Here is a 25,745-nt window from a genome sequence, read left to right as displayed (position 1 = left end):
ATTTACTGCCTTATCCTCCACCAACCTGTGTGCTCCTTTTTCGAAGCTGCCCAAGTGGACAGCCGTCGCTGCCTCCCGTGGGAATGACTTTCCCAACAGTTCCACTAGGTTAAGATGCATCTTCGTCTACCTGTCCCAAATCTAGCCTTGGAGGCCTGCAATTTCCTAGGGGTCTGGAAGAAAGGAAGCCAAGGTGCATTTTGAATGGACCATCATCATGTGATGTTCTGCAGTTTCTCCAATATTTTTTTTTGGGGGGGGGGGTGTTTGGAGGAGCAGGTGAGCAGTTTCAGGAGCAACCAGTAGTACAAAATAGATCTGGAAAAGATTGACAACTCCACTCTCCTGCCTGATCTGGTCACCCTTGTAAGCATCAGGCCTGAAAGCCCAACTTGGAGGTTCAACGTTTCAATGCTATGGGGAGTGGCAGGTCCATAGGGCATCCCTGGTTCAACGTTTCAATGCTATGGGGAGTGGCAGGTCCATAGGGCATCCCTGGGTTTCTGGCTTTTGGGAACCATAGTCTTCAAGGCACCTCTTTGCAGAACAGGCTGGGAGACAGCTGTGCTCAGATGGATGTGCTGTTTTCCACTTCCGGGGGGTTGAGATAGTGGTACGGCAGAGGCAGCCTCCGGTTCCGCTCCTCAATTTCCATTGAGATCTGGGCCAGGTGGTTCTGGAAAGCTGCGATAACCTCCTTTGTCTCCTCTTCTGTGAAATGTTCATCAGGATAGCACCCAAGCGGTCTCTGGAGGGAAACAAGAAACGAGGGTGAGGTTCTAGAAAAGGTGTTTCCCAACCTTTGGGGGCCATTGCCCCCTTGGTGCTATAAACTGTGGGAATGTTCAGGGTGGCAGGAGAGGGTATATTGTTTATTAACATCCTTCCTAATTTGCATTAGCAACTTCCTTTACACAGCAGAGTGCAGCCCCCTTCACACAGCAGAAAGCTAGTTGCAAACTAGTGTGAGTTTCTTAAGACAATACAGTGGTGCCTCGCAAGACGAAATTAATTTGTTCTGTGAGTTTTTTCGTTCTGCGAGTTTTTTCGTCTTGCGAAGCACCACTGTGTATTGATGGTTTCCCATAGGAATGCATTGGCGGTTTTTAAAAAAAAGGCGCAAGACGTTTTGTCTTGCGAAGCAAGCCCATAGGGAAATCCGTCTTGCGAAGCAACTCAGAAAACGAAAAACTCTTTCGTCTTGCGAGTTCTTCGTCTTCCGAGGCATTCGTCTTGCAAGGTACCACTGTACGCAATTCAATCTGGCTTGTCCAGATTGAAATGTGTTCTAATATTTGCTTGGTAAGACAAGACAGTATCTTAAAAAACAGAGATATCACCTTGCTGACAAAGGTCTGTATAGTTAAAGCTATGGTTTTCCCAGTAGTGATGTGTGGAAGTGAGAGCTGGACCATAAAGAAGGCTGATGGTCGAAGAATGGATGCCTTTGAATTATGGTGCTGGAGGCGACTCTTGAGAGTCCCATGGACTGCAAGAAGATCAAACCAGTCCGTTCTGAAGGAAATCAGCCCTGAGTGCTCACTGGAAGGACAGATCCTGAAGCTGAGGCTCCAAGACTCTGGCCACCTCATGAGAAGAGAAGACTCCCTGGAAAAGACCCTGGTGTTGGGAAAGATGGAGGGCACAAGGAGAAGGGGACGACGGAGGATAAGATGGTGGGACAGTGTTCTCGAAGCTACCAGCAGGAGTTTGACCAAACTGCGGGAGGCAGTGGAAGACAGGAGGGCCTGGCGTGCTCTGGTCCAGGGGCCACAAAGAGTCGGACACAACTAAACGACTCAACAACAACAACCCCTTGAATCCCTCCTAAAAGAATAAAGACACCACAGTCATATTCGTAAGCAAGAAGAAGAAAATTTACTCATGATCAGGCAGAGCACATTGTGATCCCTGAAGGCAGGCTTAAGGCTTAAAGTTACAAACTTTCTCAGGATGAAAAGAAGATGGAAAAGAGGGAGAATGGCAGCCTGCCGTGTCCTTTTACCAGGTCAGGAAAGGCCATGCCCACCCACTAATCCTATGTGCAAGGAAGGATGCTCCAGGCCAGGAGGAACAGGAAGTTTCGACTGGCTGGACCAAACATTCCCTTGCATGTCTGCTCTAGGAAAAGAAGGAATGTTGTACTTGACTGCTCCCAGTGGATTACATCCCACATAAACTCGTCCCCAGTGCCCTCTACCCCCACCCTATACAAAAGTATAGACCATGTGAAAAGGAACTAGGGGACTTAACAGACCGCAAGCTTAACATGAGTCAGCAGCGTGATGCAGCAGCAACAAAGGATAAGGAAGATAATAACACAATAAAATTCAGAGCAGTAATTGAACCACTTTATAGGAAAACAATAAATTGCTTATAGGTGTTTTGTTCTACTAAACTGCGTGTAAGATTTGTTAAATAAATAAAATGAATTTCAGATTATATTACTTAGTGATGGGCGAATCTGTCGGCTTTGGTTTTTCTCAGTTTCTCATTTTGCCATTCTAAAATTCAGTTATTCACATTTCCATGAATTTGCAAAAGTATCAAAATAAAAAAATAAAAAGCAATTCCTTGTGAAAATTAATCAGCATTCTGGTGCGGATTTCTCCTGATATAAACTCTTTGTGTGAAATTTTGCCTCATATACAAGTTTTCACATGATTGTGTTGTATTTTTGTAACAGCTTGCTTGGCTAGAGGATCGCATTGCAAAATTCAGGGAAATACAACTTCCAAAGGATGGCTGCATTTCAATTTGTGTTCCTCCCCCAAAAAAGTGTGAATTAGGTAGTTTTGCCTATAAATGTGAACTGAATCTAACACCCCCAACATTCCTAATATTATTACATTTAGGGTGGTATTGAACTAAGTTTTCCTCAGAGCAGATTCGCTGAAACGAATTAACTGTGTGCATTTATTTCAATGAGTAAAACTTAATTGAATCCCACCCTTCAGCCCCCCTTTTTCCTCCAAGGGGCTCATGGCAGCTGCATACATGGTTTCTCCTCAACACACTTTTACCCTAACAACAACTTTGCAAGGTAGGCCAGGCCAAATGACTAGCCCAACTTCACCAAGGGAGCCTCATCGCTGAGTTAGTCCAACGCTAACCACTACTCAACACTGTCTCGTTCAGGTTGGCCCTTTGGTTGCTTTGTAGCAGAATACAGCATACACCTTTTCCTGCTCTGGCTGAGCTGTGATAAAAAGGAGATGGCCATCTGTCATGGATGCTTTAGTTGAGATTCCCACATTGTGTGTGGGGGGGTTGGACTAGATGACCCTGGGGTCCCTTCCAACTCGACAATTCCAAGATTCCATGATGATGATGATCATGGGTAGGCAAACTAAGGCCTGGGGCCCAGATCCGGCCGATTTGCCTTCTAAATCCAGCCCACAGGCGGTCCAGGAATCAGTGTGTTTTTACATGAGTAGAATGTGCCCTTTTATTTAAAATGCATCTCTGGCTTATTTGTGGGACATAGGAATTCGTTCATTTCTCCCCCAAAAATATAGTCCGGCCCTCCACAAGGTCTGAGGGACAGTGGATCGGCCCCCTGCTGAAAAAGTCTGCCGACCTCTGAGGATGATGATGATTTACTTATTGAATTTATATATCGCCCTGTACCCAGAGGTCTCAGGGTGGTTCACCGAACAAAATCAAAATACAGTGGTGCCTCGCAAGATGAAATTAATTCGTTCCACGAGTTTTTTCGTTGTACGAGTTTTTTCGTCTTGCGAAGCACCACTGCATTTAAACACTGACAACGGCGGGGAGGGGCGGGGAGAAGCAGGACAGCTGCCGCAGCTGGTACCTCAGACTCACCCGCGCGTTGTGGCCACCGCGCGACGCGGCTGCTGGAGGGCGGCGGGGCTCAGGAGCGCGACTCCAGGGAGAGAGAGGCGCTGGCGGCAACGGCTCTCTGAGGGGAGCACGCGAGGGGGGTGGGCAGCGGCGCGAGGCACTAACCGTCAGCCGGAAGGTGGGAGGGAGCCAGAGGAGCCGTCAGCAGGAAGGTGGGAGGGAGCCGGAGGAGCGGGGAAGCGTGCGTGCGTGCGTGCAGTGACCGTCGCCATGACACGAGAGGCAGGGCCGTTTCGTCTAGCGAAGCAAGCCCTTAGGGAAATCCGTCTTGCGAAGCACCTCAGAAAACGAAAAACCCATTCGTCTTGCGAGTTTTTCGTCTTCTGAGGCATTCGTCTTGCGGGGTACCACTGTATAAAACCACAACACATATAATCAAAATAACAACCCAATAAACACCCTCCATCAATGTCCCATCTTCCTCTTACCCTATCCTCCGGTTCCTTGCTAAGCAGCCAAAGGAGCAGCATGGTGTTACAGGTGGTGCTGACGTCCGGCAAAGTCTCCAGGACGCTCTCGAAAGTCGCCCTGCCCTTGATTTTCGGGGGCGGCTTCCTCATGGAGGAGGGGTAGTTGGGCATCCAGGCGCCAAAGTCAAACTGGAGAAGAAGAGCTGGAGGTTAGAGGGCTCTGGGTGGTCAAAAGGCCCCTGCGAGCCTTCCTCCGCCTCTGCCTGGGGAGATGGGTCACCTGAGAGATCCACAGAGCATGTCCGCTGGGATTAAATCTCAGAGGAAGGAGGGAGATTCTCCATTGGGTGAGGCTGGGGAACCAGCATTGGAAACAGCCTTCTAGGGATGCCATCCCTTGGCCCACCTGGTTCAGAATTGTCTACACCACTCCTCCCCAACCTGGTGTTATTGGAGACCATTCCTGTTTCACCTGGCCATTGGCTGTGGTGGTTGTGGCTGGTAGAAACTGGAGTCCAATGACATCTGAGGAGCTTGAGGATAGGTAAAGGTAAAGGACCCCTGGACAGTTATGTCCACTCAAAGGTGACTATGGGGTTGTGGCACTCATCTCGCTTGCAGGCCGAGGGAGCCGGCGTTTGTCCACAGACAGCTTTCCGGGTCATGTGGCCAGCAGGACTAAACCGCTCCTGGTGCAACGGGACACTGTGAGGAGTACCACAGCGCACGGAAATGCCATTTACCTTCCCGCCACAGAGGTACCTATTTATCTACTTGCGCTGGTATGCTTTCAAACTGCTAGGTTGGCAGGAGCCAGGACAGAGCAACAGGAGCTCACCCCATTGCAGGGATTCGAACCGCCGACCTTCTGATCGGCAAGCCCAAGAGGCTCAGTGGTTTAGACCACAGCGCCACCCGCGTCCCCTTCCATGAGTATAAGGAATGCTGTTCTGACTCACCCCCTTTCTCACATACACACAATTCTCCCTCTCCTTTCCCTCTCTATGCAATCATTTGCATTCCACAGAGTTAAAGAGCAACAGAAAGATGAAGACCCCAACCTGGCCGTTGTTGACGCTGGCATGGCGGATGGAGCAGGTGAATATTACCATGGTGAGGTATTTGGTGAGCTGGGCAATGGTTTCTAGATGCTCAGGGAAGCCTGGAAGGAGAGCAAAATCGGGGTCAAGATGCCACCCCACTCAACTGAGCCCCACAACCTCCCCCAGAGGCATAGCTTACAGATTTGAAAATAAGGGACCAGCAGCCTCGAAAATAAGGGCTCAGCAGCCAAAATAAGGGATTTTAGTCAACCAGCGGCCAAACGAAGCCTCAAGCGGTGGTTCCCACAGCGCAGCAACCCGGCAAAGGGGTTGCAGCAAGGAAAACCACCGTCCCCTCTCCGCTGGGAAGCGCTGAGCAAAGGCGAGTCCCCAGGCAAGGCGGCCGATTTGATCGGCACAAGGCATGCAAGCTCCACCCCCCAGTCGTTCTTAGACTCCTTATTGGGTGAGCAACGCAGCCAAGCAACACAGTTGGAGCCTCCCTCCTCCCTGGCTGGCAGGGAGGGAGGGAGGGAGAGGAGCTGTTTCCTTTGAAACCCGGGAAATTTAAGGGACATCATCAATAAGGGACGGCAGCGGGACACGGCGCTGGGATAAGGGACTTTCCCGCCAGATAAGGGACGCTTAACAGCTATGCCCAGAAGTGGTTGCAGCATGAAGCGATTCAGGGTTCGACAGCCATTTCTGTAGCTCGTGATGAAGAGGGCATGGGAAGCAGATCTTACCAGAGGACTCTCGATGGAAAAAGCACTTATCAAAAATCTCAGCCACCCAGGCCTGGAGTTCAGGATCCTCCTTGACACAATTGTCACTTTTGTAGTAGAGATGGACAATGCCCTTCACAAAGCTGCAGCAATGAGAGAAGAAGGGAAGGCGTCAGTGGCAGTGGCCGATGAGGGCGCAGGAGGAGAAAATGGCTTCTCTCGCTGCCCAATCTGTTGGCCTCTGGAGGTGTGGGATTACAACTCCCATCAGTCCCTAGCTGGCAAAGAATGACTGTGGCATGCTAGACTAGAATGCGGCAGATAGACTGGTGACTGGGAGCAGCCGCCAAGACCATATAACACCAGTCCTGAAAGACCTACATTGGCTCCCAGTATTTTTCCGAGCACAATTCAAAGTGTTGGTGCTGACTTTGAAAGCCCTAAACGGCATCAAAGGCCCAGTAGACCTGAAGGAGCGTCTCCACCCCCATCGTTCAGCCCGGACACTGAGGTCCAGCTCCGAGGGCCTTCTGGTGGTTCCCTCACTGCGAGAAGTGAGGTCACAGGGAACCAGGCAGAGGGCCTTCTCGGTGGTGGTGCCTGCCCTGTGGAACGCCCTCCCACCAGATGTCAAGGAAATAATCTGACTTTTAGAAGGCATCTGATGGTAGCCCTGTTTAGGGAAGTTTTGAATGTTTGATGTTTTATCGTGTTTTTAATATTCTGTTGGGAGCCGCCCAGAGTGGACGGGGAGGCCCAGCCAGATGGGCAGGGTATAAGTAATACAATTATTATTATTATTATTATTATTATTATTATTAGTCACTGTAAAAAGATAATGCTGCAGTAGATGGACCACCATTGGCCTCATCTAGTCTCACAGACTGTTATGTCTGATGATTGAACCATCTTACCGATGAAGGCGCCAGAGAGACTCTCTTGACCTACGTGTGCCCGTAATGATGGCTTCTCCCCCAGTGAGATTATGCTTGCAAACGACACAACCTACTTAGCAATAGTCTAAATCTTGTCCTTCCCAAGTCTAGGAATTCCAGGATTTGAAGAGATGGGCTGGAGGTCTGCCTCTGCAGCCCTCCCAGTGTCCCCAACAGGAAGGCTTACAATAATAATATAATAATAATAATTTATTATTTATACCCCGCCCATCTGGCTGGGTTTCCCTAGCCACTCTGGGCGGCTTCCAACCAAGTATTAAAATACAGTAGTCTGTTAAACATTAAAAGCTTCCCTAAAGAGGGCTGCCTTCAGATGTCTTCTAAAAGTCTGGTAGTTGTTCTTCTCTTTGACATCTGGTGGGAGGGTGTTCCACAGGGTGGGTGCCACCACTTAGAAGGCCCTCTGCCTGGTTCCCTATAACTTCACTTCCCACAGTGAGGGACCCGCCAGAAGGCCCTCGGCGCTGGACCTCAGTGTCCAGGCAGAACGATGGAGGTGGAGACGCTCCTTCAGGTCTACTGGGCCATTTAGGGCTTTCAAGGTCAGCACCAACACTTTGAATTGTGCTCAGAAACGTACTGGCTTGGCCTTGCTTTCCGCTTTGTCCCTCTCCGCCCTCCCGGAGCCAGGATCCCACCTCTCAATGGCTTCCCAGAGCTTCATGCCGTCCTCCTTGTAGTAGTAGCCAGGGAGCGACTCCAGCCCCCTCTCTCGGAGGTCGTCGGGGAGGCAGAGGGTGGAATACGTCAGCGTCGAAAGACCTTTAGCTAGCAAGTGTGACAGACCGTGGAAGCCCGTGGCCATGGCCTGGGAGGGAGAAAAGGCCCTTTTTGAGGAGCTTGTAACACGGTGGAGCAAATGCAAAGCTGCCAAGTGCCCTGGGGAAAACGGGACATCTCGTTTTTTTCATGAGAGATCATGGCAGCCGTTTTGGCCGCTCTTGTACTTAAAAAGCACCTGGGAGGGGCAGAGAGGTGCGGGTCGCGAGAATCTCCTGGGAGAGCATCCCGGAAGACACAAGTCCCAGTTTGGGGTCTGAAAAAGTTGGATGTTATGTGAAGCAGGTGAGCTGCTGAACTCAGAAACAGGAAAGCACCTGTATTCATTATATTATTATTATTATTGCTGCTATTATGATTATTTCTTCTTTTTTTGTATATAATTTTTTATTAAATTTTCTGTTTTACAGTTTAAAGTACTCTTTCTTACATCCTTAAGATATCAATGACTCCCCTTCTTCTCTTTCCATGGTTCATTTTACATATCAAAAAAACCCTGCATATTTTACAAAAACTATACCATTCAGTATTCCATCCATCAAAACTTATTTACACTGTTGAACTTATCTCAATGCTGCCAGCGTTTTCAGCTGTACACAGTTATTTCCCATATATTCAATAAACGCTTTCCAATCTTCTCTAAATATATGTTCTTCTTGTTCTCTCATTCTATGTTAAGTCTGCAAGCTGTGCATGTTCCACCCCCATCGTTCAGCCTGGACACAGAGGTCCAGCTCTGAGGGCCTTCTAGCGGTTCCCTCCCTGCGAGAAGCAAAGCTAGAGGGAACCAGGCAGAGGGCCTTCTCAGTGGTGGCGCCCGCCCTGTGGAACACCCTTCCATCAGATGTCAAGGAAATAAACAACTCTCTGACTTTTAGAAGACATCTGAACGCAGCCCTGTTTAGGGAAGTTTTTAATGTTTGATGTTTTATCGTGTTTTTAATATTCTGTTGGGAGCCGCCCAGAGTGGCTGGGGAAACCCAGCCAGATGGGCAGGGTATAAATAATATTTCATTATTACTATTAACAGTTTATTTCCCATATGTGGGGCAAAGTCTTCATCGTGGGCAACTGCCCCCAGGATCAGACTACAGTGGTGCCCCGCAAGACGAATGCCTTGCAAGACGGAAAACCCGCTAGACGAAAGGGTTTTCCGTTTTGGAGGTGCTTCGCAAAACGAATTTCCTATGGGCTTGCTTCGCAAGATGAAAATGTCTTGCGATTCCTGGGTTTTTTCCCCCGCTCCCCACCCCCTTTTTCTAAGGCACTAAGCTGCTAATAGCCTTTTAGCAGCTAATCCGCTAATCCCTTAAGCCTTTAATAGCCGCTAATAGCCGCTAAACCGCTAATAGCGCTAATCCGCTAATCCGCTAATGGGGTTGCTTCGCAAGACGAAAAAACCGCTAGACGAAGAGACTCACGGAATGGATTCTTTTCGTCTTGCGAGGCACCACTGTACTAAGGGTTAAGCAAATCCGTGCTTACCAGGTCTATGAGGCCGCCTGGAGCAAAGAGGTTCCCCCTTCCCAGGACGTTGATATGGAGCGTATATCTGAAGTGCGGGATTAACAGCTGCAGGTGAGAGAGAAATAAAACAAGGTCAGAGAAAGGAGGTCACAGAGGGCGGTGGGAGCCCAAGGGAGAGGTGAGATCATCCCCTTCCCCAAACCTTGCTCAGGCCAACTCTGGGTATATCCACCCTCCACAAATATTTTCATAGAATTGCAGGATTGTAAGGGACCCCAACGCGGGTGGTGCTGTGGGTTAAACCACAGAGCCTAGGGCTTGCCAATCAGAAGGTCGGCGGTTCGAATCCCCGCGACGGGGTGAGCTCCCGTTGCTCGGTCCCTGCTCCTGCCAACCTAGCAGTTCCAAAGCAAAGTGCAAGTAGATAAATAGGTACCACTCCAGTGGGAAGGTAAATGGTGTTTCCGTGCGCTTCTCTAGTTTCGCCAGAAGCGGCTTAGTCATCCTGGTCACATGACCCAGAAAAACTGTCTGTGGACAAACGCCGGCTCCCTCGGCCAGTAAAGTGAGATGAGCGCCGCAACCCCAGAGTTGTCTGCGACTGGATTTAACGGTCAGGGGTCCTGTTATGTACTGGGTTGAATAGGATCCAAAAGGCAGCAGTCTGATTGGTCCTAGAATAGGATTCAGAATGCAGCAGTCTGATTGGTCCACAGGAGCCACCCAATCCAGCTTCAGGTGGAAGTGAATCCACAACCTGATTGGCCTACAGGTGAATCCCGGAATTAGCCAATCACGTGCAGCCCGTTGTGTAAATAATGTATATAAAGCAGACATTCTGGGGGAACTTCCATTCCTCCTCACCACTATGAACTGAATAAAGAGCATGAAATCCACTTTCGACTCTGAGTATATTTCAGGTCCCTTTACCTAGAGGTGTGAGAAACAGCTCTCTTCTCCAAGGAGAGGGCCAGGGAGCTCAGGAGGAAGAGCTATGGGGCACCACTGCCTCTCAGAATGTGCCGCCTGAGGCAGCCACCTCACGCTGCCCAACGGCAGGGCCGGCCCTCCCTGCAACCCACACCCACCTTGTGCACCGGGTGGCACATGGGCAGTTGCCGCAGGGTGGCCAGCAGGAAGACTTCCACCACCAGGTGGGTGTGCAGCAGGTGGGTGAGCACCTCGTGGATGTGGAAAGTGCTGTTTCGCACCCAGAGCTTTGCCAGCGCCCAGTCCCACTCCGAATCGGTGGGCAAGAAGACGGGGCTCTCTGGTCCGGGTTGCTGGGTGAGCTGGAAACAGAAAAGCATTGTTGAGGCTGTCGTTTTTCGAGAGCAAGTTACTAGTCCCTTGGGAGCATAGCTGTCAACATTTCCCTTTTTTTAAGGGAAACCCCCTTATTCCGAATAGGATTCCTCGCAAGAAAAGGGAAATGTTGACAGCTATGCTTGAGAGGGAAGTGAAAATGGTGTCGCAGGTCAACACGGAGTAAACCCATATTTTTTTGCAGGCAGGCTTCCGTAGGAATATGTTTGCACTTCTGAGTTGTACGAAACTATTCACCCACCAGGCCCCCATCCATGAGGCAATGGCACAAAGCCAGGAATCTTTTTCATCTAAACCAGGCATATCCAAAGTCCATTTCGGGGGCCTAATCGGTTTAATCTGGCCCCTATGGCAGTTTATTTCCAGGGGTAAAATCCCCCAAAACCTCAATGACTTCAACCCTAAAAAAAGTTCAACAACTCTCACGGCCCTTCACTTCATCAAATCTGGCCCTCTTTGAAAACTAAGGCCCGGGGCCAGATCCAGCCCAATCACCTTCTAAATCTGGCCCCCGGACGGTCCGGGAATCAGTGTGTTTTTCCATGAGTAGAATGTGTCCTTTTATTTAAAACGCATCTCTGGTTTATTTGTGGGGCATAGGAATTCATCATATATTTTTTTCCAGAATACAGTGGGGCTCCCCACAAGGTCTGAGGGACAGTGGACCGGCCCCTTGCTGAAAAAGTTTGCTGACCCCTGCTAGTAAACCAAAGCGTTGTAGTCAACTAAGCCCTACTCGGGACAGACCCATTGAAAGGAACATGTCTACTTTTCTCAACACGCCTTTTGAAGCAACGATTCCAATCCCACTCTGCCCTTGATTTGAAATCATCCTTTTCTTAAAAAAAATAATCTGTTTTTATTGTTAATTGCTCTGGGATGTTTCGTCGGAACTGAAATAACAGAAGAGCCTGAGTGTTGTGGTACAAGGGGGTGGGGCGGAAGAAAGAGGGTGAGGAAGAAAATTAATCCCTCCAGCTCCGAGGGGTGGGGGGCTTAGTGGAATTTGCCACCCCAGAGGGAGACGGGAGTTACCTGGATGGCAATGGGGATCATTTCCCCCAGGGGAGTCGAGTGCAGGAGGCAGAGAGGAGCGGAGATATGCTGGAGGGAACCGTTCAGTTTGGCGGCCGGGACACCTTCCAGAATCTGGCAGTCGATGAGGAAGATGGTGCCCTTCTGTAAGTCAAGGTAAAGGTAAAGGTAAAGGTAAAGGGACCCCTGACCATTAGGTCCAGTCGTGGCCCACTCTGGGAGCAGCACGGAAATGCCGTTTACCTTCCCGCTGGAGTGGTACCTATTTATCTACTTGTAATTGACGTGCTTTCGAACTGCTAGGTTGACAGGAGCAGGGACCAAGCAAAGGGAGCTCACCCTGTTGCGGGGATTCGAACTGCCGACCTTCTGATCGGCAAGTCCTAGGCTCTGTGTTTTAACCCACAGTGCCACCTGCGTCCCCTCTGTAAGTCAAAGCCTGCCATTAATAGGACGGAGGGGTGAGGTAGGACAATAATACACCTCCAAAATGAAAAATGGCATCTATCTAGTAAAGGCTTTCTGGGAAACGATATATAATGAGTTAAAGAAAATGTTCAAAACCACTTTTGTTAAAAAAAACCAGAAGCCTTTTTACTGGGTATAGTAAGTGAAGAGATACCAATGGAAGATAAAAGACTGTTCATGTATGCAAGAACAGCGGCAAGAACCCTTTTAGCCCCAAAATGGAAACAGCAAGAAATACCAACGAAAGAAGAGTAGAAGATGAAAACGATGGACTTTGCGGAACTGGCAAAGCTGACGGAGAAAATCTGAAACCAGCACGATCAAGTATTCCAAAAGGACTGGATATTTATACGATATTTGAAAGATCATTGTAAGCAATTAACAACACTAATAGGGTTATCTGAAGATTTGTGACGAGAAATTGTTTACCTTTCTATATTTAGATAGATAGATAATTTATTACGGTCAAAGACCAGCTCACATAACACAGCACAAGAAAAACAGCGTTCATAAAGATAAAATATACAATCGGAACAGATTGCAGCAATAGCTCATGAGTTAAAATTGAGATATATACATACACCCGTACAACTGAGATTTGGGCTACCATAAAAAAATGACCCTGAGGCACCCCAAAAAGCAACTTCAGCATTTCCCTAGTAAGCTATTTTATTCTAGAGGATGATCTGTGCCTACAAATCTGGGCGCAAAATCTGGCTACCAGCCAGGTCGTCTTATGATCTTTGCCTAAGAGGAGAGAATTAAGTTTAGACTTGTCTGAGCCTCCTCAGCAAAGGATAAATGGTGTCTCTACGAATCTCCACATAAAAAGGACATATAAAAAACATATGTTTCTATATTTATTTAAACTTGGAGGTATTTTGTGATGTCTTATTAGAACTGGAAATTCCCGCTCACCCCTTCCCAACAGGTGGGTGGAGTTTGCGGCCCTCAGCGGTGCCACCTGGCCAGGTGCCATCCACCAGGTAACTGCGGGCTTGGCCCCCCCACCTGGTGGGCCAATGGGCTGCCGGTGGGGGTGTGGCCTGGGAGTACGTTTAGGGGCCAGTCCCTGGCCAAGACTCACGGGCCTTGTTAGGTATCCTTTAGTCTATCTTTGAGTGAAAGGGGGGGCATCTCATTCACCCCCCATGCGGTGGCGTTTTAGCCGGTCCCGTTAAAGCAGCGGTTCTCAACCTGTATGTCCCCAGATGTTGTTGGACTACAACTCCCATCATCCCTGAGCTCTGGCCTTGCTAGCTAGGGGTGATGGAAGTTGTAGTTCACTAACATCTGGGGACCCACAGGTTGAGAAAGGCTGTGTTAAAGGGTGTTTGTGGGAGTCCCTGAGCCTAGAGAGGCAGCAAGTACAGTGGTGTCCCGCAAGACGAATGCCTCGGAAGACGAAAAACCCGCTAGACGAAAGGGTTTTTCGTTTTCTGAGGTGCTTCGCAAGACGGATTTTCCAAAGGGCTTGCTTCGCTAGACAAAACAGCCCTGCCTCTTGTGTCATGGCGACGGTCACTGCACGCACGCACGCTCGCTTCCCCGCTCCTCTGGCTCCCTCCCACCTTCCTGCTGACGGCTCCTCCAGCTCCCTCCGACCTTCCGGCTGACGGCCAACCTTCCGGTTGCCTCGCGCCGCTGCCCACTGCCCTCGCGCGCTCGCCGCCAGCAGCCAGCATTGCAGCCGGAGTCGCGCTCCTGAGCCCCGCCGCCCTCCAGCAGCCGCGTCGCGCGGTGTCCACAAGGCGCGGGTAAGTCCAAGGACCGGCTGCGGCAGCTGCCCTGCTTCTCCCCACCCCTCCCCGCCGTTGTTAGTGTTTAACTGCAGTGGTGCTTCGCAAGACAAAAAAACTCGCTCAACGAAAAAACTCACGGAACGAATTAATTTCATCTTGCGAGGCACCACTGTACCTTCCAAGGCCATTTCCAGGTTGCCTACATCTGAAATCGATAAAGTTATCACCAATTCGAACCCATACCATGTTGTCTAGTCACTTCCTTTGTAGGGGGCGGAGGGGCCCAAGGACAGGGTTAGTGTGTGGGCCCGCAAATATATAAAATGCTGTGATATAAAGGTTTACTTTGAAAGCCAAGAGGTGGGAGGGGAGGAAGTTGATAGCCTCGAAAGAGCCAAAGAGGTCAAGTGGAAATAATGATGTGATTATATACAGTGGTACCTCAGGTTACATACGCTTCAGGTTACATACGCTTCAGGTTACAGACTCCGCTAACCCAGAAATCGTGCTTCAGGTTAAGAACTTTGCTTCAGGATGAGAACAGAAATCGGGCTCCGGCGGCGCAGCGGCAGCAGGAGGCCCCATTAGCGAAAGTGGTGCTTCAGGTTAAGAACAGTTTCAGGTTAAGAACGGACCTCCGGAACGAATTAAGTACTTAACCCGAGGTACCACTGTATGTTCAAATTGTACTGTTGAGAGTGTATTAACTTATGGTCTGTGTGTGTGGTTTGGGAGCTGCACGGTCTGGGGAAAAACAATGCCATCCAGAGTTGTAAAGACTGCGGAGAGAATAATTGGGTGCACTCTTCCCACCTTGGATCAAATCTATGCTTCCAGGTGCCATAAGAAAGCTGCAGGATAGTGCGGAAATGATCTCTTTCAGCTTCTGCCTTCTGGAAGAAGGTGCAGGGTTATAAAGACTAGGACTAGCCGCCTGAGAAACAGTTTTACCCAAATGCGATTTTGGTTTTAAATGCAGTGTAAGGTAGTCTCTGTGGGAGTATATTGTATTTAATTATGGGGTATCAGAGTTTTTAGGGGGTTAACCAGGCTGGGATAGCTGGCTTAGAGCTGTTCGACAGTGGAATTTGCTGCCAAGGAGTGTGGTGGAGTCTCCTTCTTTGGAGGTCTTTAAGCAGAGGCTTGACAACCATATGTCAGGAGTGCTCTGATGGTGTTTCCTGCTTGGCAGGGGGTTGGACTCGATGGCCCTTGGGGTCTCTTCCAACTCTATGATTCTATGATTCTATGATTCTATGATTCTATGATTCTATGCTTGTTGGTTTTTGAATGTCTGATGTAGATTATTTCAATTTCGTTGTTCTGTATGGGACAATGACAATAAAGATTATTGTATCGTATCGGAAAATTAATAAAAATTATTTTGAAAAGAAAAGAACAGTGGCATCTCTCTAGCTGCCTGTCTAATAATATAAATCGTATCTTCTTTCCATTGACTCATACACCCCAAGTCTGTAGTCAAACTACGTGAAATTATTGGAGACAATGCAAACGACCAAAGCTTTCAATGACAATTACGGAATCTTACGAAAGAGCATCAAAATTGTGAAAGAGAACGAGCAGCAAAAGCAGAGTGGGCTCAACAATTCACAAAAAAGGAACAAAGCAAGAGGATAGAGCGAAGGGCGTCCCTGATCGCGGCTGAGGACTTTGTGAGGCTGTGTTCGGAAGGTGTGGGGGCCTGGCCTGTTTTCTTACCTTCAGCTCCTCCTCCAGGGTGGTCTGCTTCTCCAAGGATTTGGCAACCATCTCAGGTGTGATGGGGAAATTGGCTGGAATCTCGGTGCAGCGCCGGATGATGACGGGATTCACTCCGTTGAGATACTGGTACCCAAAGAAAGCATCTTCGTCCCAGTGCGTGCTGACGTATTCTGGGGACACAGAGATGTCCTTGGTAAAGTATCAGAGAGGGTAGATTACATAGAATCATAGAATCATAGAGTTGGAAGAGACCACAAGGGCCATCGAGTCCAAGCCCCTGCCAAGCAGGAAACACCATCAGAGCACTCCTGACATATGGTTGTCAAGCCTCTGCTTAAAGACCTCCAAAGAAGGAGACTCCACCACACTCCTTGGCAGCAAATTCCACTGTCAAACAGCTCTTACTGTCAGGAAGTTCTTCCTAATGTTTAGGTGGAATCTTCTTTCTTGTAGTTTGGATCCATTGCTCCGTGTCCGCTTCTCTGGAGCAGCAGAAAACAACCTTTCTCCCTCCTCTAGGTGACATCCTTTTATATATTTGAACATGGCTATCATACCACCCCTTAACCTCCTCTTCTCCAGGCTAAACATGCCCAGCTCCCTTAGCCATTCCTCATAAGGCATCGTTTCCAGGCCTTTGACCATTTTGGTTGCCCTCCTCTGGACACGTTCCAGTTTGTCAGTGTCCTTCTTGAACTGTGGTGCCCAGAACTGGACACAGTACTCCAGGTGAGGTCTGACCAGAGCAGAATACAGTGGCGCTATTACTTCCCTTGATCTAGATGCTATACTCCTATTGATGCAGCCCAGAATTGCATTGGCTTTTTTAGCTGCCGCGTCACACTGTTGGCTCATGTCAAGTTTGTGGTCAACCAAGACTCCTAGATCCTTTTCACATGTACTGCTCTCAAGCCAGGTGTCACCCATCTTGTATTTGTGCCTCTCATTTTTTTTGCATTTCATTTCGTTTGGGGTGTGTGCTAGAGGAGGCCTTTATTCAGAGGTGGGGGCAGATGGGACAAACTGCAAAAGCCCTTCGGTCCTCAGTTCCTCCCATCCATAAAGTAACAACAACAACAACAACAACAATTTATTATTTATACCCCGCCCATCTGGCTGGGTCCCCCCAGCCACTCTGGGCGGCTTCCAACAAAACACTAAAATACAATAACCTATTAAACGTTAAAAGCTTCCCTAAACAGGGCTGCCTTTACATGTCTTCTGAAAGTTTTGTAGTTATTTTTCTCTTTGACCTCTGGTGCAGAATTTAGGCTCCTGGGAATCTCAGCCAGAGGAATTTGCTGTCTTTATGGCTGGGAAAACATGCTGGAACTGTGAAATCTCAGGAGCTGAATGAGATTTTAGGGTCACAGCCATGCCATTCCCGGAGTGGTTTAACTATCAATCGCTTTTCACAGGGAACATTGGGGATTTTACCCCTCTGAAGGGGGAACAGGGATCTGTTGACAACTCTCAGCATCTTTAACAAACTACAGCTCCCAGAATTCTTTGGGGTTAGATGATTACAACCCGTTATGCTTTGGAAACTTCAGCCGGTGCAGAATTCGGCAGTCAGGTTGGTCACCGGGGCAAGATTTGAGCAGATAACGTCAATCCTGGCTCAATTGCACTGGCTGCCAATTAGTTCCCCGTTCTCTATTGAAAGTGCTGGTTTTGACCTATAAAGCCTTAAACGGCTCAGGACTGCACTGCCTCTCTCCAGATGAACTGCCCTGGACCCAGTGATCACCCGAGGCCCTTCTTTGTGTGCCTCCTTCGTATGAGGTCTGGATGGTGGCAATAAAAGGAAGGGCCTTTTCTGCGTTGGCTCCCCATTCGCAGAATCCTCTCTCCCTAGAGAGGCTCACCTGCTGCCTTCTCTGCATCCCTTTCGGTGCCAGGCAAAAATATTCCTCTTCTCCCATGCTAATTAAACTCTCTAAGGCCTTTGGAGTGAGTTTATTGGTTTTGTTTGTTGTTATGGTATGTTTTTTGTTTCGCTTTTATATTGTAAACCACCCTGTGATCTTTGGATGGAGTGTGGTATAGAAATAATAATAATAATAATAATAATAATACAGTGGTGCCTCGCAAGATGAAAAGAATCCGTTCCGCGAGTCTCTTCGTCTAGCGGTTTTTTCATCTTGCGAAGCAAGCCCATTAGCGGATTAGCGGATTAGCGCTATTAGCGGTTTAGCGGCTATTAGCGGCTATTAAAGGCTTAAGGGATTAGCGGATTAGCTGCTAAAAGGCTATTAGCAGCTTAGTGCCTTAGAAAAAGGGGGTGGGGAGTGGAAAAAAACCCCCAGGAATCGCAAGACATTTTTGTCTTGCGAAGCAAGCCCATAGGAAATTCGTTTTGCGAAGCACCTCCAAAACGGAAAACCCTTTCGTCTAGCGGGTTTTCCGTCTTGTGAGGCATTCGTCTTGCGGGGCACCACTGTAATGATGGTTTATAGGATGAATGTGGTCTGGATGAAGATACTGACCTGAAACAGGGGATCGATAAAACCAAAAAGCCCTCCGAACATCATCCAGCTTCCGCCAAGAATTCTTACAATCCAGCAAGCCCTTCAGTTTCAACTCAACTTCTCTGGCATTCAGAAAGGAAAATAAAACATATTGAAAAGTGGGGGATACTGGGTCTCCAAAGCTCCTCTTGTTTCTGCCCCCCAGGACTGGCAGAAATAAAACAGCTACAGCATAGATATTTCCCACAGCACAGATAAGCATGATAGGGAGGAACTTCACCTGTTGAATTCCTGTCTGCTCTACAAGTCTTAATGGCAAAAAGGCTGGGAATTTTATACTTCCGCCGCTTATTCCACACATAGGTACATTCTTGCCAAGCCATGGTTATCGGTACATTTGAAATCAAATAATAATAATAATAATAAATAATAATAATAATAATAAATTTTATTTATATCCTGCCCTCCCCAGCCGAAGCTGGGCTCAGAGCAGCTAACAACAGTAGAATGATAAAACATTCTAAAATCATTTCATTATAAAATTAATTCGAATCAGATTAATGGCAACCATTGGGCTAGAGTTCTGTGAGGATTGCTAAAGGAGGGGGTCAGACTTTGCCTCGGCCAAAGGCATGATGAAACAGCTCTGTCTTGCAGGCCCTGCGGAAAGATGTCAAGTCCCACAGGGCCCTAGTCTCTTGTGACAGAGCGTTCCACCAAGTCAGGGCCAGTACTGAAAAGGCCCTGGCCCTAGCGGAGACCAGTCTAACCACCTTGCACCCTGGGAACTCCAAAATGTTGTCATTTGTGGACCTTAAGGTCCTCCACGGGGCATACCAGGAGAGGCGGTCCTGTAGATACGAGGGTCCTAGGCTGTATACGGCTTTGAAGGTCAAAACCAGCACCTTAAACCTGATCCTGTACTCCACCGGGAGCCAGTGGAGCTGGTACAGCACCGGGTGAATGTGATCTCGCAGCGAGGACCCCGTAAGGAGTCTCGCCGTGGCATTCTGAACCCGCTGGAGTTTCTGGGTCAGTCTCAAGGGCAGCCCCACGTAGAGCGAGTTACAATAACTCGCGTGGTTCACAGTGGCGAGATCAGGGTGAGAAATTTGCTATGAGCAAAACGGTTGAACCAGAATTTTTGCACAAGTTCAGATCCTGGGGAACTCCTCTCATCCCTCCTCTAGCTCCCGCCTCTGCCACCCATGTCCCAACAGATACTTACGAAGCCACCATTTGCACCCGGAAGGCACTGTATCGCCTGCAGGAATACTGATCGTTTGGATGCAAATTGTCTACGCAGTCAACATCTAGGCATTGGGGCCAGCCCGGTTGATACTCTTTATATCTGCCCCAACAAATAAACATAAATGTTTGCAAAGATCCATAAATGGGGGGAAACTGCATAAAAACCAACGTATCAGCAAAAATACAAATGTGCATTATATCTGATGAAAATTGCTTGCGGAAGTGTGTGCGTTACTCAAAAGTGCTTTAAAAAAACGAGTATAGGGAATTTTGCAGTGAAATGCTGCTAAATTTTCGCAGGCACTTTGAAAAATCCCCTCAAAGTGATTTGGAAATGTGGAAAACTAAAGACAGGGAAAGTGAGAAACTCTGGGGAGAACCACGCCATACATTCAACGCACACGACTTCTCCCAAAGAACCCTGGGAACTGTAGTCCCCCCTCATTGAGCTACAATTCCCAGCACCCTTGCCGAAGGACAGCTCCCAGATTCCTTTGCAGTCGGTGCTTCAAATGTATGGTTCAGGAAGCGCCCTGAAATCTTATTCGGCTCCTGAGATTTCACACCTCCAAGCATATTACGCCAACCATGAGGACTATTAAGTTGCTGAGATTCTCGGGAACCTACCGTATTTTTCGCTCTATAGGACGCACTTTTCCCCTCCAAAAATGAAGGGGAAATGTGTGTGCGTCCTATGGAGCGAATGCAGGCTCCTTGGCTTCAGCGATAGCAACGCACAGTGGCGTAGCGTGGGTTGTCAGCACCCGGGGCAAGGCAAGTAATTTGCACCCCCTAACCCGGGGCAAGGCAAGTAATTTGCGCCCCCCCCCCGCTGCACTGTCCCTCCCCCAGATAGTCCCTCGCTCTCTCTCCGCACCGCAGCACACACCTGGCACCCTCCCCTCCACAGTGGGCGGCGACCCGGCAGCTCGGATCGGATTCGCACAGCCAGCACTGCAGTGAGAGAGAGTGAGTGAGCCAGGTAGGGGCAGAGAGCTGCAAGTGCGAGTGCGCCCCCCCAGATGTTGCGCCCGGTGCGGCCGGCCCCCCTGCACCCCCACGCTACGCCACTGGCAACGCAAAGCCTCCGAAGCGCAGAGGGAGCACTTCCTCTGCACTCCGGAGGCTACGTGTTGCTTTCGCTGCAGCCTGAAGCCTTCGGAGCGCAGCAGGACCTTGTGCTGCGCTCCGGAGGCTTCGGGTTCCTTTTGCTGAAGCGGGGAGAGCAAGACTCTCCTGGCCTCAGCAGAGAGGGAGAGCTGCACAGCGCCCCTTCAGCCAAGCAGGAGGAGAAATGGAAGGGGCTCCGTTTCTCCTGCTGCTTCGCTGAAGGGGCGCTGAGCAGAGAGGGGGAGATTTTTTTTTTCTTGTTCTCCCCCTCTAAAACAAGGTGCGTCCTATGGTCGGGTGCGTCCTATAGAGCGAAAAACACAGTAAATTCTGCATGCGCTCTTTGGGGGGAGCCATGTATGAAATATGCTTTAAATTGTACAATATGGCGCTGTCCGGGGAGAACCCAATGTTGACAGATTGACTCGTCCCTGCAGTCGACTCCTGGCCCGTTCAGGTGAGCTTAGCCACAGAATCTGCTCACCTGTAGGCTTGTCGCTTCGCTTGCAGCTCATTTCTCCGATGTTGTAAGAGCAGCTCGTTCTCCTTGTCCATGCAAACGGTTTTGGCTGGAGGGGAGAGAGGCGGGTGGGGTGGAAATAGAGCTTTGGGGGAGAGGAAAGATCGCAGGGCGGGGCTTTCTCTGGCCACCTGGCTCCATCCCTCTGAACCCAGGGCCAGCCTTGAGGCCACAGGCCTGTTTCTGGAGAACCAGAGATCTAATTCTAATAAGGACTGCCGCTTCCAGAACTCAAGCCTGAGCTTGCTTCCCTTCCTCTTCCCTCCCCATCGCTTTTTCCTTTCGTGTCATGACTTTCAGATTGTCAGCCTCAGGGCAGATACTACCTTGCCACAGACCTCGTAAGCCGCAGCTGGAGCCTTTTTGGCTAAAGAGCGAGTCAATAATAATCATAATTACAACGAAATATATACAGTGGTACCTTGGGTTAAGTACTTACCGTATTTTTCGCTCCATAAGGTGCACCTGACCATAAGGCGCACCTAGTTTTCAGAGGGGGAAATAATCAAGGGGGAAAATATTATCCCCCCCCCCCAGCTCAGATCTTCTCGCGGCTGGAGGGGGAAGCCCAGTTAGGCCCCCCCCCCACAGCCCCAAAGAGCAGCTCAGGGACCTTCTCCCTGCTTTTGCGGCAGGTGGGGGAATTCCCCCACCTCGTAGAAAAGCCCACAGGAGCCGCGCACCCTTTAAGGAGCACACGGCTCTTGCAGGCTTTTACACGAGGAGGGAAACGGAATTGACTGGCCACGTCAGTCCCTTCTCCCTCCTGGGGAAAAGCCCGCAAGAGCCGCAGGGGCTTTTCCTGCCTGCCTCCCCCCTGCATTCGCTCCATAAGACGCACACACATTTCCCCTTACATTTTAGGAGGGGGAAAGTGCGTCTTATGGAGCGAAAAATACGGTAATTCGTTCCGGAGGTCCGTTCCTAACCTGAAACTGTCCTTAACCTGAAGCACCACTTTAGCTAATGGGGCCTCCTGCTGCTGGAGCACGATTTCTGTTCTCATCCTGAAGCAAAGTTCTTAACCTGAAGCACTATTTCTGGGTTGGCGGAGTCTGTAACCTGAAGCGTATGTAACCTGAGGTACCACTGTACTGTAGAGATGATTGCTTCACAAAAACCAACTTTACAAGGAGTAATTACTAATGGTTGGCTACTGATTAAGCTGTACTTAATTTGTTCTGGAGGTCCGTTCTTAACCTGAAACTGTTCTTAACCTGAAGCACCACTTTAGCTCATGGGGCCTCCTGCTGCCGCCGCGACGCTGGAGCACGGTTTCTGTTCTCATCCTGAAGCAAAGTTCTTAACCTGAAGCACTTTTTTTGGGTTAGCGGAGTCTGTAACCTAAGCGTATGTAACCTGAAGCGTATGTAACCCGAGGTACCACTGTAAATACATCAAACATTAAAAGCTTCCCCAAACAGGGCTGCTTTCAGATGTCTTCTAAATGTTGGGTAGTTAAGTTTATTTCCTTGACATCTGATGGGAGGGCGTTCCACAGGGCGGGTGCCACCTGAAGCGTCTGTAACCTGAGGTACCACTGTATATATCCTTCATGGAGTGGGTGGCTGTGGCAGCACGGAGCCTTTGGCCACGAGGAATGCTAATCGGGTGGGAAGGAAGTCTTGGGTGTGAGACGCCAAGCCAGAAAACCGTCGCTCCTTCCCCTGTGTGGAAATACCAGAAAGCCAGACAGGGTCTCTCACCTGCCCCTTCTCTGAGCTCAAGGGTCTCGTACCCCAGAAGCCACTGGTAGCAGGGGAAGCGATATCTCTCTCCCTGGGGGGCGGCCACTTCAACGTAGCTGCAGTTCCAGTTTGTCTGAGGGAAAATGCCGTACTTCTCCTTGTGCAGCCGGACCAGCAGGATGGGGCCCAAGTCCTGTTCGCTTTGGACCACATATTCGCCCACCTGAGAGGCAGAAGGCGAGAGTTTAAGGCAGGGGGTCAGCAAACTTTTTCAGCAGGGGGCCGGTCCACTGTCCTTCAGACCTTATGGGGGGCCGGACTATATTTTGAAGGGGGAAAAAATGAACGAATTCCTATTCCCCACAAATAACCCAGAGATGCATTTTTAAATAAAAGGACACATTCTGCTCATGTAAAAACACCAGGCAGGCCCCACAAATAACCCAGAGATGCATTTTTAAATAAAAGGACATATTCTACTCATGTAAAAACACCAGGCAGGCCCCACAAGTAACCCAGAGGTGCATTTTAAATAAAAGTACACATTCTACTCATGTAAAAACATGCTGATTCCCGGACCGCCCGCAGGCCGGATTCAGAAGGTGATTGGGCCGGATCCGGCCCCCAGGCCTTAGTTTGCCTACCCATGGTTTAAGGCATCATGGCAACCGGAAGAGGCTGTGAAACGCAAAGAAGGCTTTTCGCATCTGCCTTCCGCTCTGGCAAAAGGACACAGGACTTTCTTAAAGGATTCCGGCAGTAAGCCTGAGAGTTCACCCAACCCAAAAGTGTTCTGTACACAATAAATCAGTTTTGAGTTTATCTCTCCACCCACTCACGCCATCACCTGCATCTTCACGAAGGTTTAGCCCATCACTAGGCTATCAGAACAGCAGGAGCAGCTGGGAAGGGAGCAGTGGAGTTCATGGATTTTTAAAAATAATCATTTTGTATGTTGCCTTTGTTTCTTAATTTGACCCTTTTACATAGTTTTGCATGTACCATGGTATTTTATGCATTGTGCCTTTCAGTCCTTTGTATTGATCATTGCTTATTGTAATTGCTAAGTTTCTGTTTGATGTTTTGAGAGTTAATTTTATCGTGCACTATTATATTCTAATAGGTTATTAGGTAAAGGTAAAGGGACCCCTGACCATTAGGTCCAGTCATCTCGCTTTATTGGCCGAGGGAGCCGGCATACAGCTGCCGGGTCATGTGGCCAGCATGACTAAGCCGCTTCTGGCGAACCAGAGCAGCGCATGGAAACGCCATCTACCTTCCCGCCAGAGTGGTACCTATTTATCTACTTGCAAGTGATGTGCTTTCGAACTGCTAGGTTGGCAAGAGCAGGGACTGAGCAACGGGAGCTCACCCCGTTGCAGGGATTCGAACCGCCGACCTTCTGATCGGCAAGTGATAGGCTGTGTGGTTTAACCCACAGCGCCACCCGCGTCCCTAATAGGCTATTACGTATTACTTTATTTCATTCCATTTTAAAGTTACGTTTCGTTATGACTTTTTGTATTGGATCAGATGATTATAAGGTGTGCGTGTATATTTTGTTGATGTGAACCGCCTTGTGTATAGTAACATAGAAAGGCCGTACATGAATTAAAACTGAAATGAAATGAAAAATTAGGGCTGAGCTAAAATCCTGCTGGGACGCGGGTGGCGCTGTGGGTAAAACCTCAGCGCCTAGGGCTTGCTGATCGCATGGTCAGCGGTTTGAATCCCCGCGGCGGGGTGCGCTCCAGTCATTCGGTCCCAGAGCCTGCCAACCTAGCAGTTCGAAAGCACCCCGGGGGCAAGTAGATAAATAGGGACCGCTTACTAGCGGGAAGGTAAACGGCGTTCCGTGTGTGGCTCTGGCTTGCCAGAGCAGCGATGTCACGCTGGCCACGTGACCCGGAAGTGTCTGCGGACAGCGCTGGCTCCCGGCCTATAGAGTGAGATGAGCACACAACCCTAGAGTCTGGCAAGACTGGCCCGTACGGGCAGGGGTACCTTTACCTTTACCTTAAAATCCTGCTGAAATCTGACAATACTGAGCTAGGCAGGCTTTCGAAAACCCAAAGCACTCACCTCTCCGGGCGAAAAGTCTTTGCCGCATTTATCCAGCCGGGTTTTGGGGCTCTCCCCTCGAGACCCCACCAAAGTGATGGAGATCGAATCCATGGTCCCTGCACACAGGTAGTTGCCTGTGGCAACCCGGATTTTGTAGATAGTAGCCATGGAGGCTGCAGCTGCGGGACTTTTCCAGAAACCTTGATGAAAGCCAGTGAGGTTTTTATTTTCCCTCTCCCTCCTCCTGCTCCCCGCCCAGAGTCTGGCTGTTCAAAGGAGAAGCCCGGCCAGTTCCGCCACTGCTCCTCCGCCTTGCAGGGTTGACGCTTGGAAGAGAATTTGGGAGTGAACACGAGTCGGCCCCTCCTGACTCCCACGCACGCTCACCTGGGACAGGTGCAGGTTCATGCAGGTGGGTGGGACGTTTCACTTCGCCGGAGCTTTATCAGATGCCGGGAGATCTTGGGTTCGAGACCGGGGGCTGCAGGCAAAGCCGGCTTCCATTTATCTGCAGGAAAGATTAAAGGAAAACTAATCGGTGACAAATTATGACAACACCAGAGGACTCCTCACCTGGAAGGATTATCTTTGGCTCTGCAATCTTGACATGGGAAATTCTCGCCAGGCTTTCGAAAGCAAGCATACCATGCTGCGTAATCTGGTTGGCTGGGTTCATAGCATGCGATACCAACCGCTGGGTTGCCAGGATAATGCCCAATGTTGCCAGGTCAGCTGCCTGTTAGGCGGCAGCACTAATCCAGTCTGAAACCAGAACTGGGCCTCCTTCCACTTCAAAGGACTTTGCTGCCAACTCTGCCGTCGCAGCAAGATCTGCATCGCCATCAGTGGCGTAGCGTGGGGAGGTGCAGGGGGGGCCGGCCGCACCGGGCGCAACATCTGGGGGTTAGGGTTAGGGGGCGCAAATCCACGGGTTAGGGGGTGCAAATTACTTGCCTTGCCCCGGGTGCTGACAACCCACGCTACGCCACTGATCGCCATGTCTGCTACTTTACAGAGGAATAGTCTTCTTATTCTTCTACTTACTTGTTTTAATCAACACATCATTTATTTAAATTTCCCTCCCAAACTGTGTTACAAAA

The 25,745-nt window shown here is 49.4% G+C and overlaps 1 protein-coding gene across 3 annotated transcripts; it reads right to left on the bottom strand.

Moving 5' to 3' along the window:
* Positions 1–568: 568 nt before the first annotated feature.
* Positions 569–25,232, bottom strand: LOC310662930 (arachidonate 12-lipoxygenase, 12R-type-like; the record flags this gene model as incomplete). Of its 3 annotated transcripts, none has more annotated exons than XM_083410319.1 (14): positions 25,033–25,232; positions 22,600–22,804; positions 20,858–20,942; positions 19,241–19,363; positions 18,031–18,134; positions 15,539–15,711; positions 11,610–11,753; positions 10,337–10,540; positions 9,267–9,353; positions 7,640–7,809; positions 6,067–6,188; positions 5,339–5,439; positions 4,296–4,466; positions 569–748 (listed from the first exon to the last, which is right to left on the bottom strand). In XM_083410319.1, the coding sequence occupies exons 1-14, from the start codon at positions 25,051–25,053 to the stop codon at positions 569–571; spliced, it is 1,890 nt and encodes a 629-aa protein (XP_083266445.1). In that variant the 5' UTR covers positions 25,054–25,232. The 3 variants fall into 3 exon arrangements, with proteins under 3 accessions (XP_083266445.1, XP_083266443.1, XP_083266444.1); XM_083410317.1 differs by lacking the exon at positions 25,033–25,232 and adding an exon at positions 24,664–24,931; XM_083410318.1 differs by lacking the exons at positions 569–748; positions 25,033–25,232 and adding exons at positions 1,256–3,679; positions 24,664–24,934 and having other exon boundaries at positions 4,232–4,466.
* Between the last annotated feature and the right edge of the window lie 513 nt (positions 25,233–25,745).

The sequence above is a fragment of the Podarcis tiliguerta genome (genome assembly GCF_965153285.1).
Source record: "Podarcis tiliguerta genome assembly, chromosome: 13".
NCBI classification, from domain to species: domain Eukaryota; kingdom Metazoa; phylum Chordata; class Lepidosauria; order Squamata; family Lacertidae; genus Podarcis; species Podarcis tiliguerta.
This window is presented reverse-complemented; position numbering and strand designations above follow the sequence as displayed.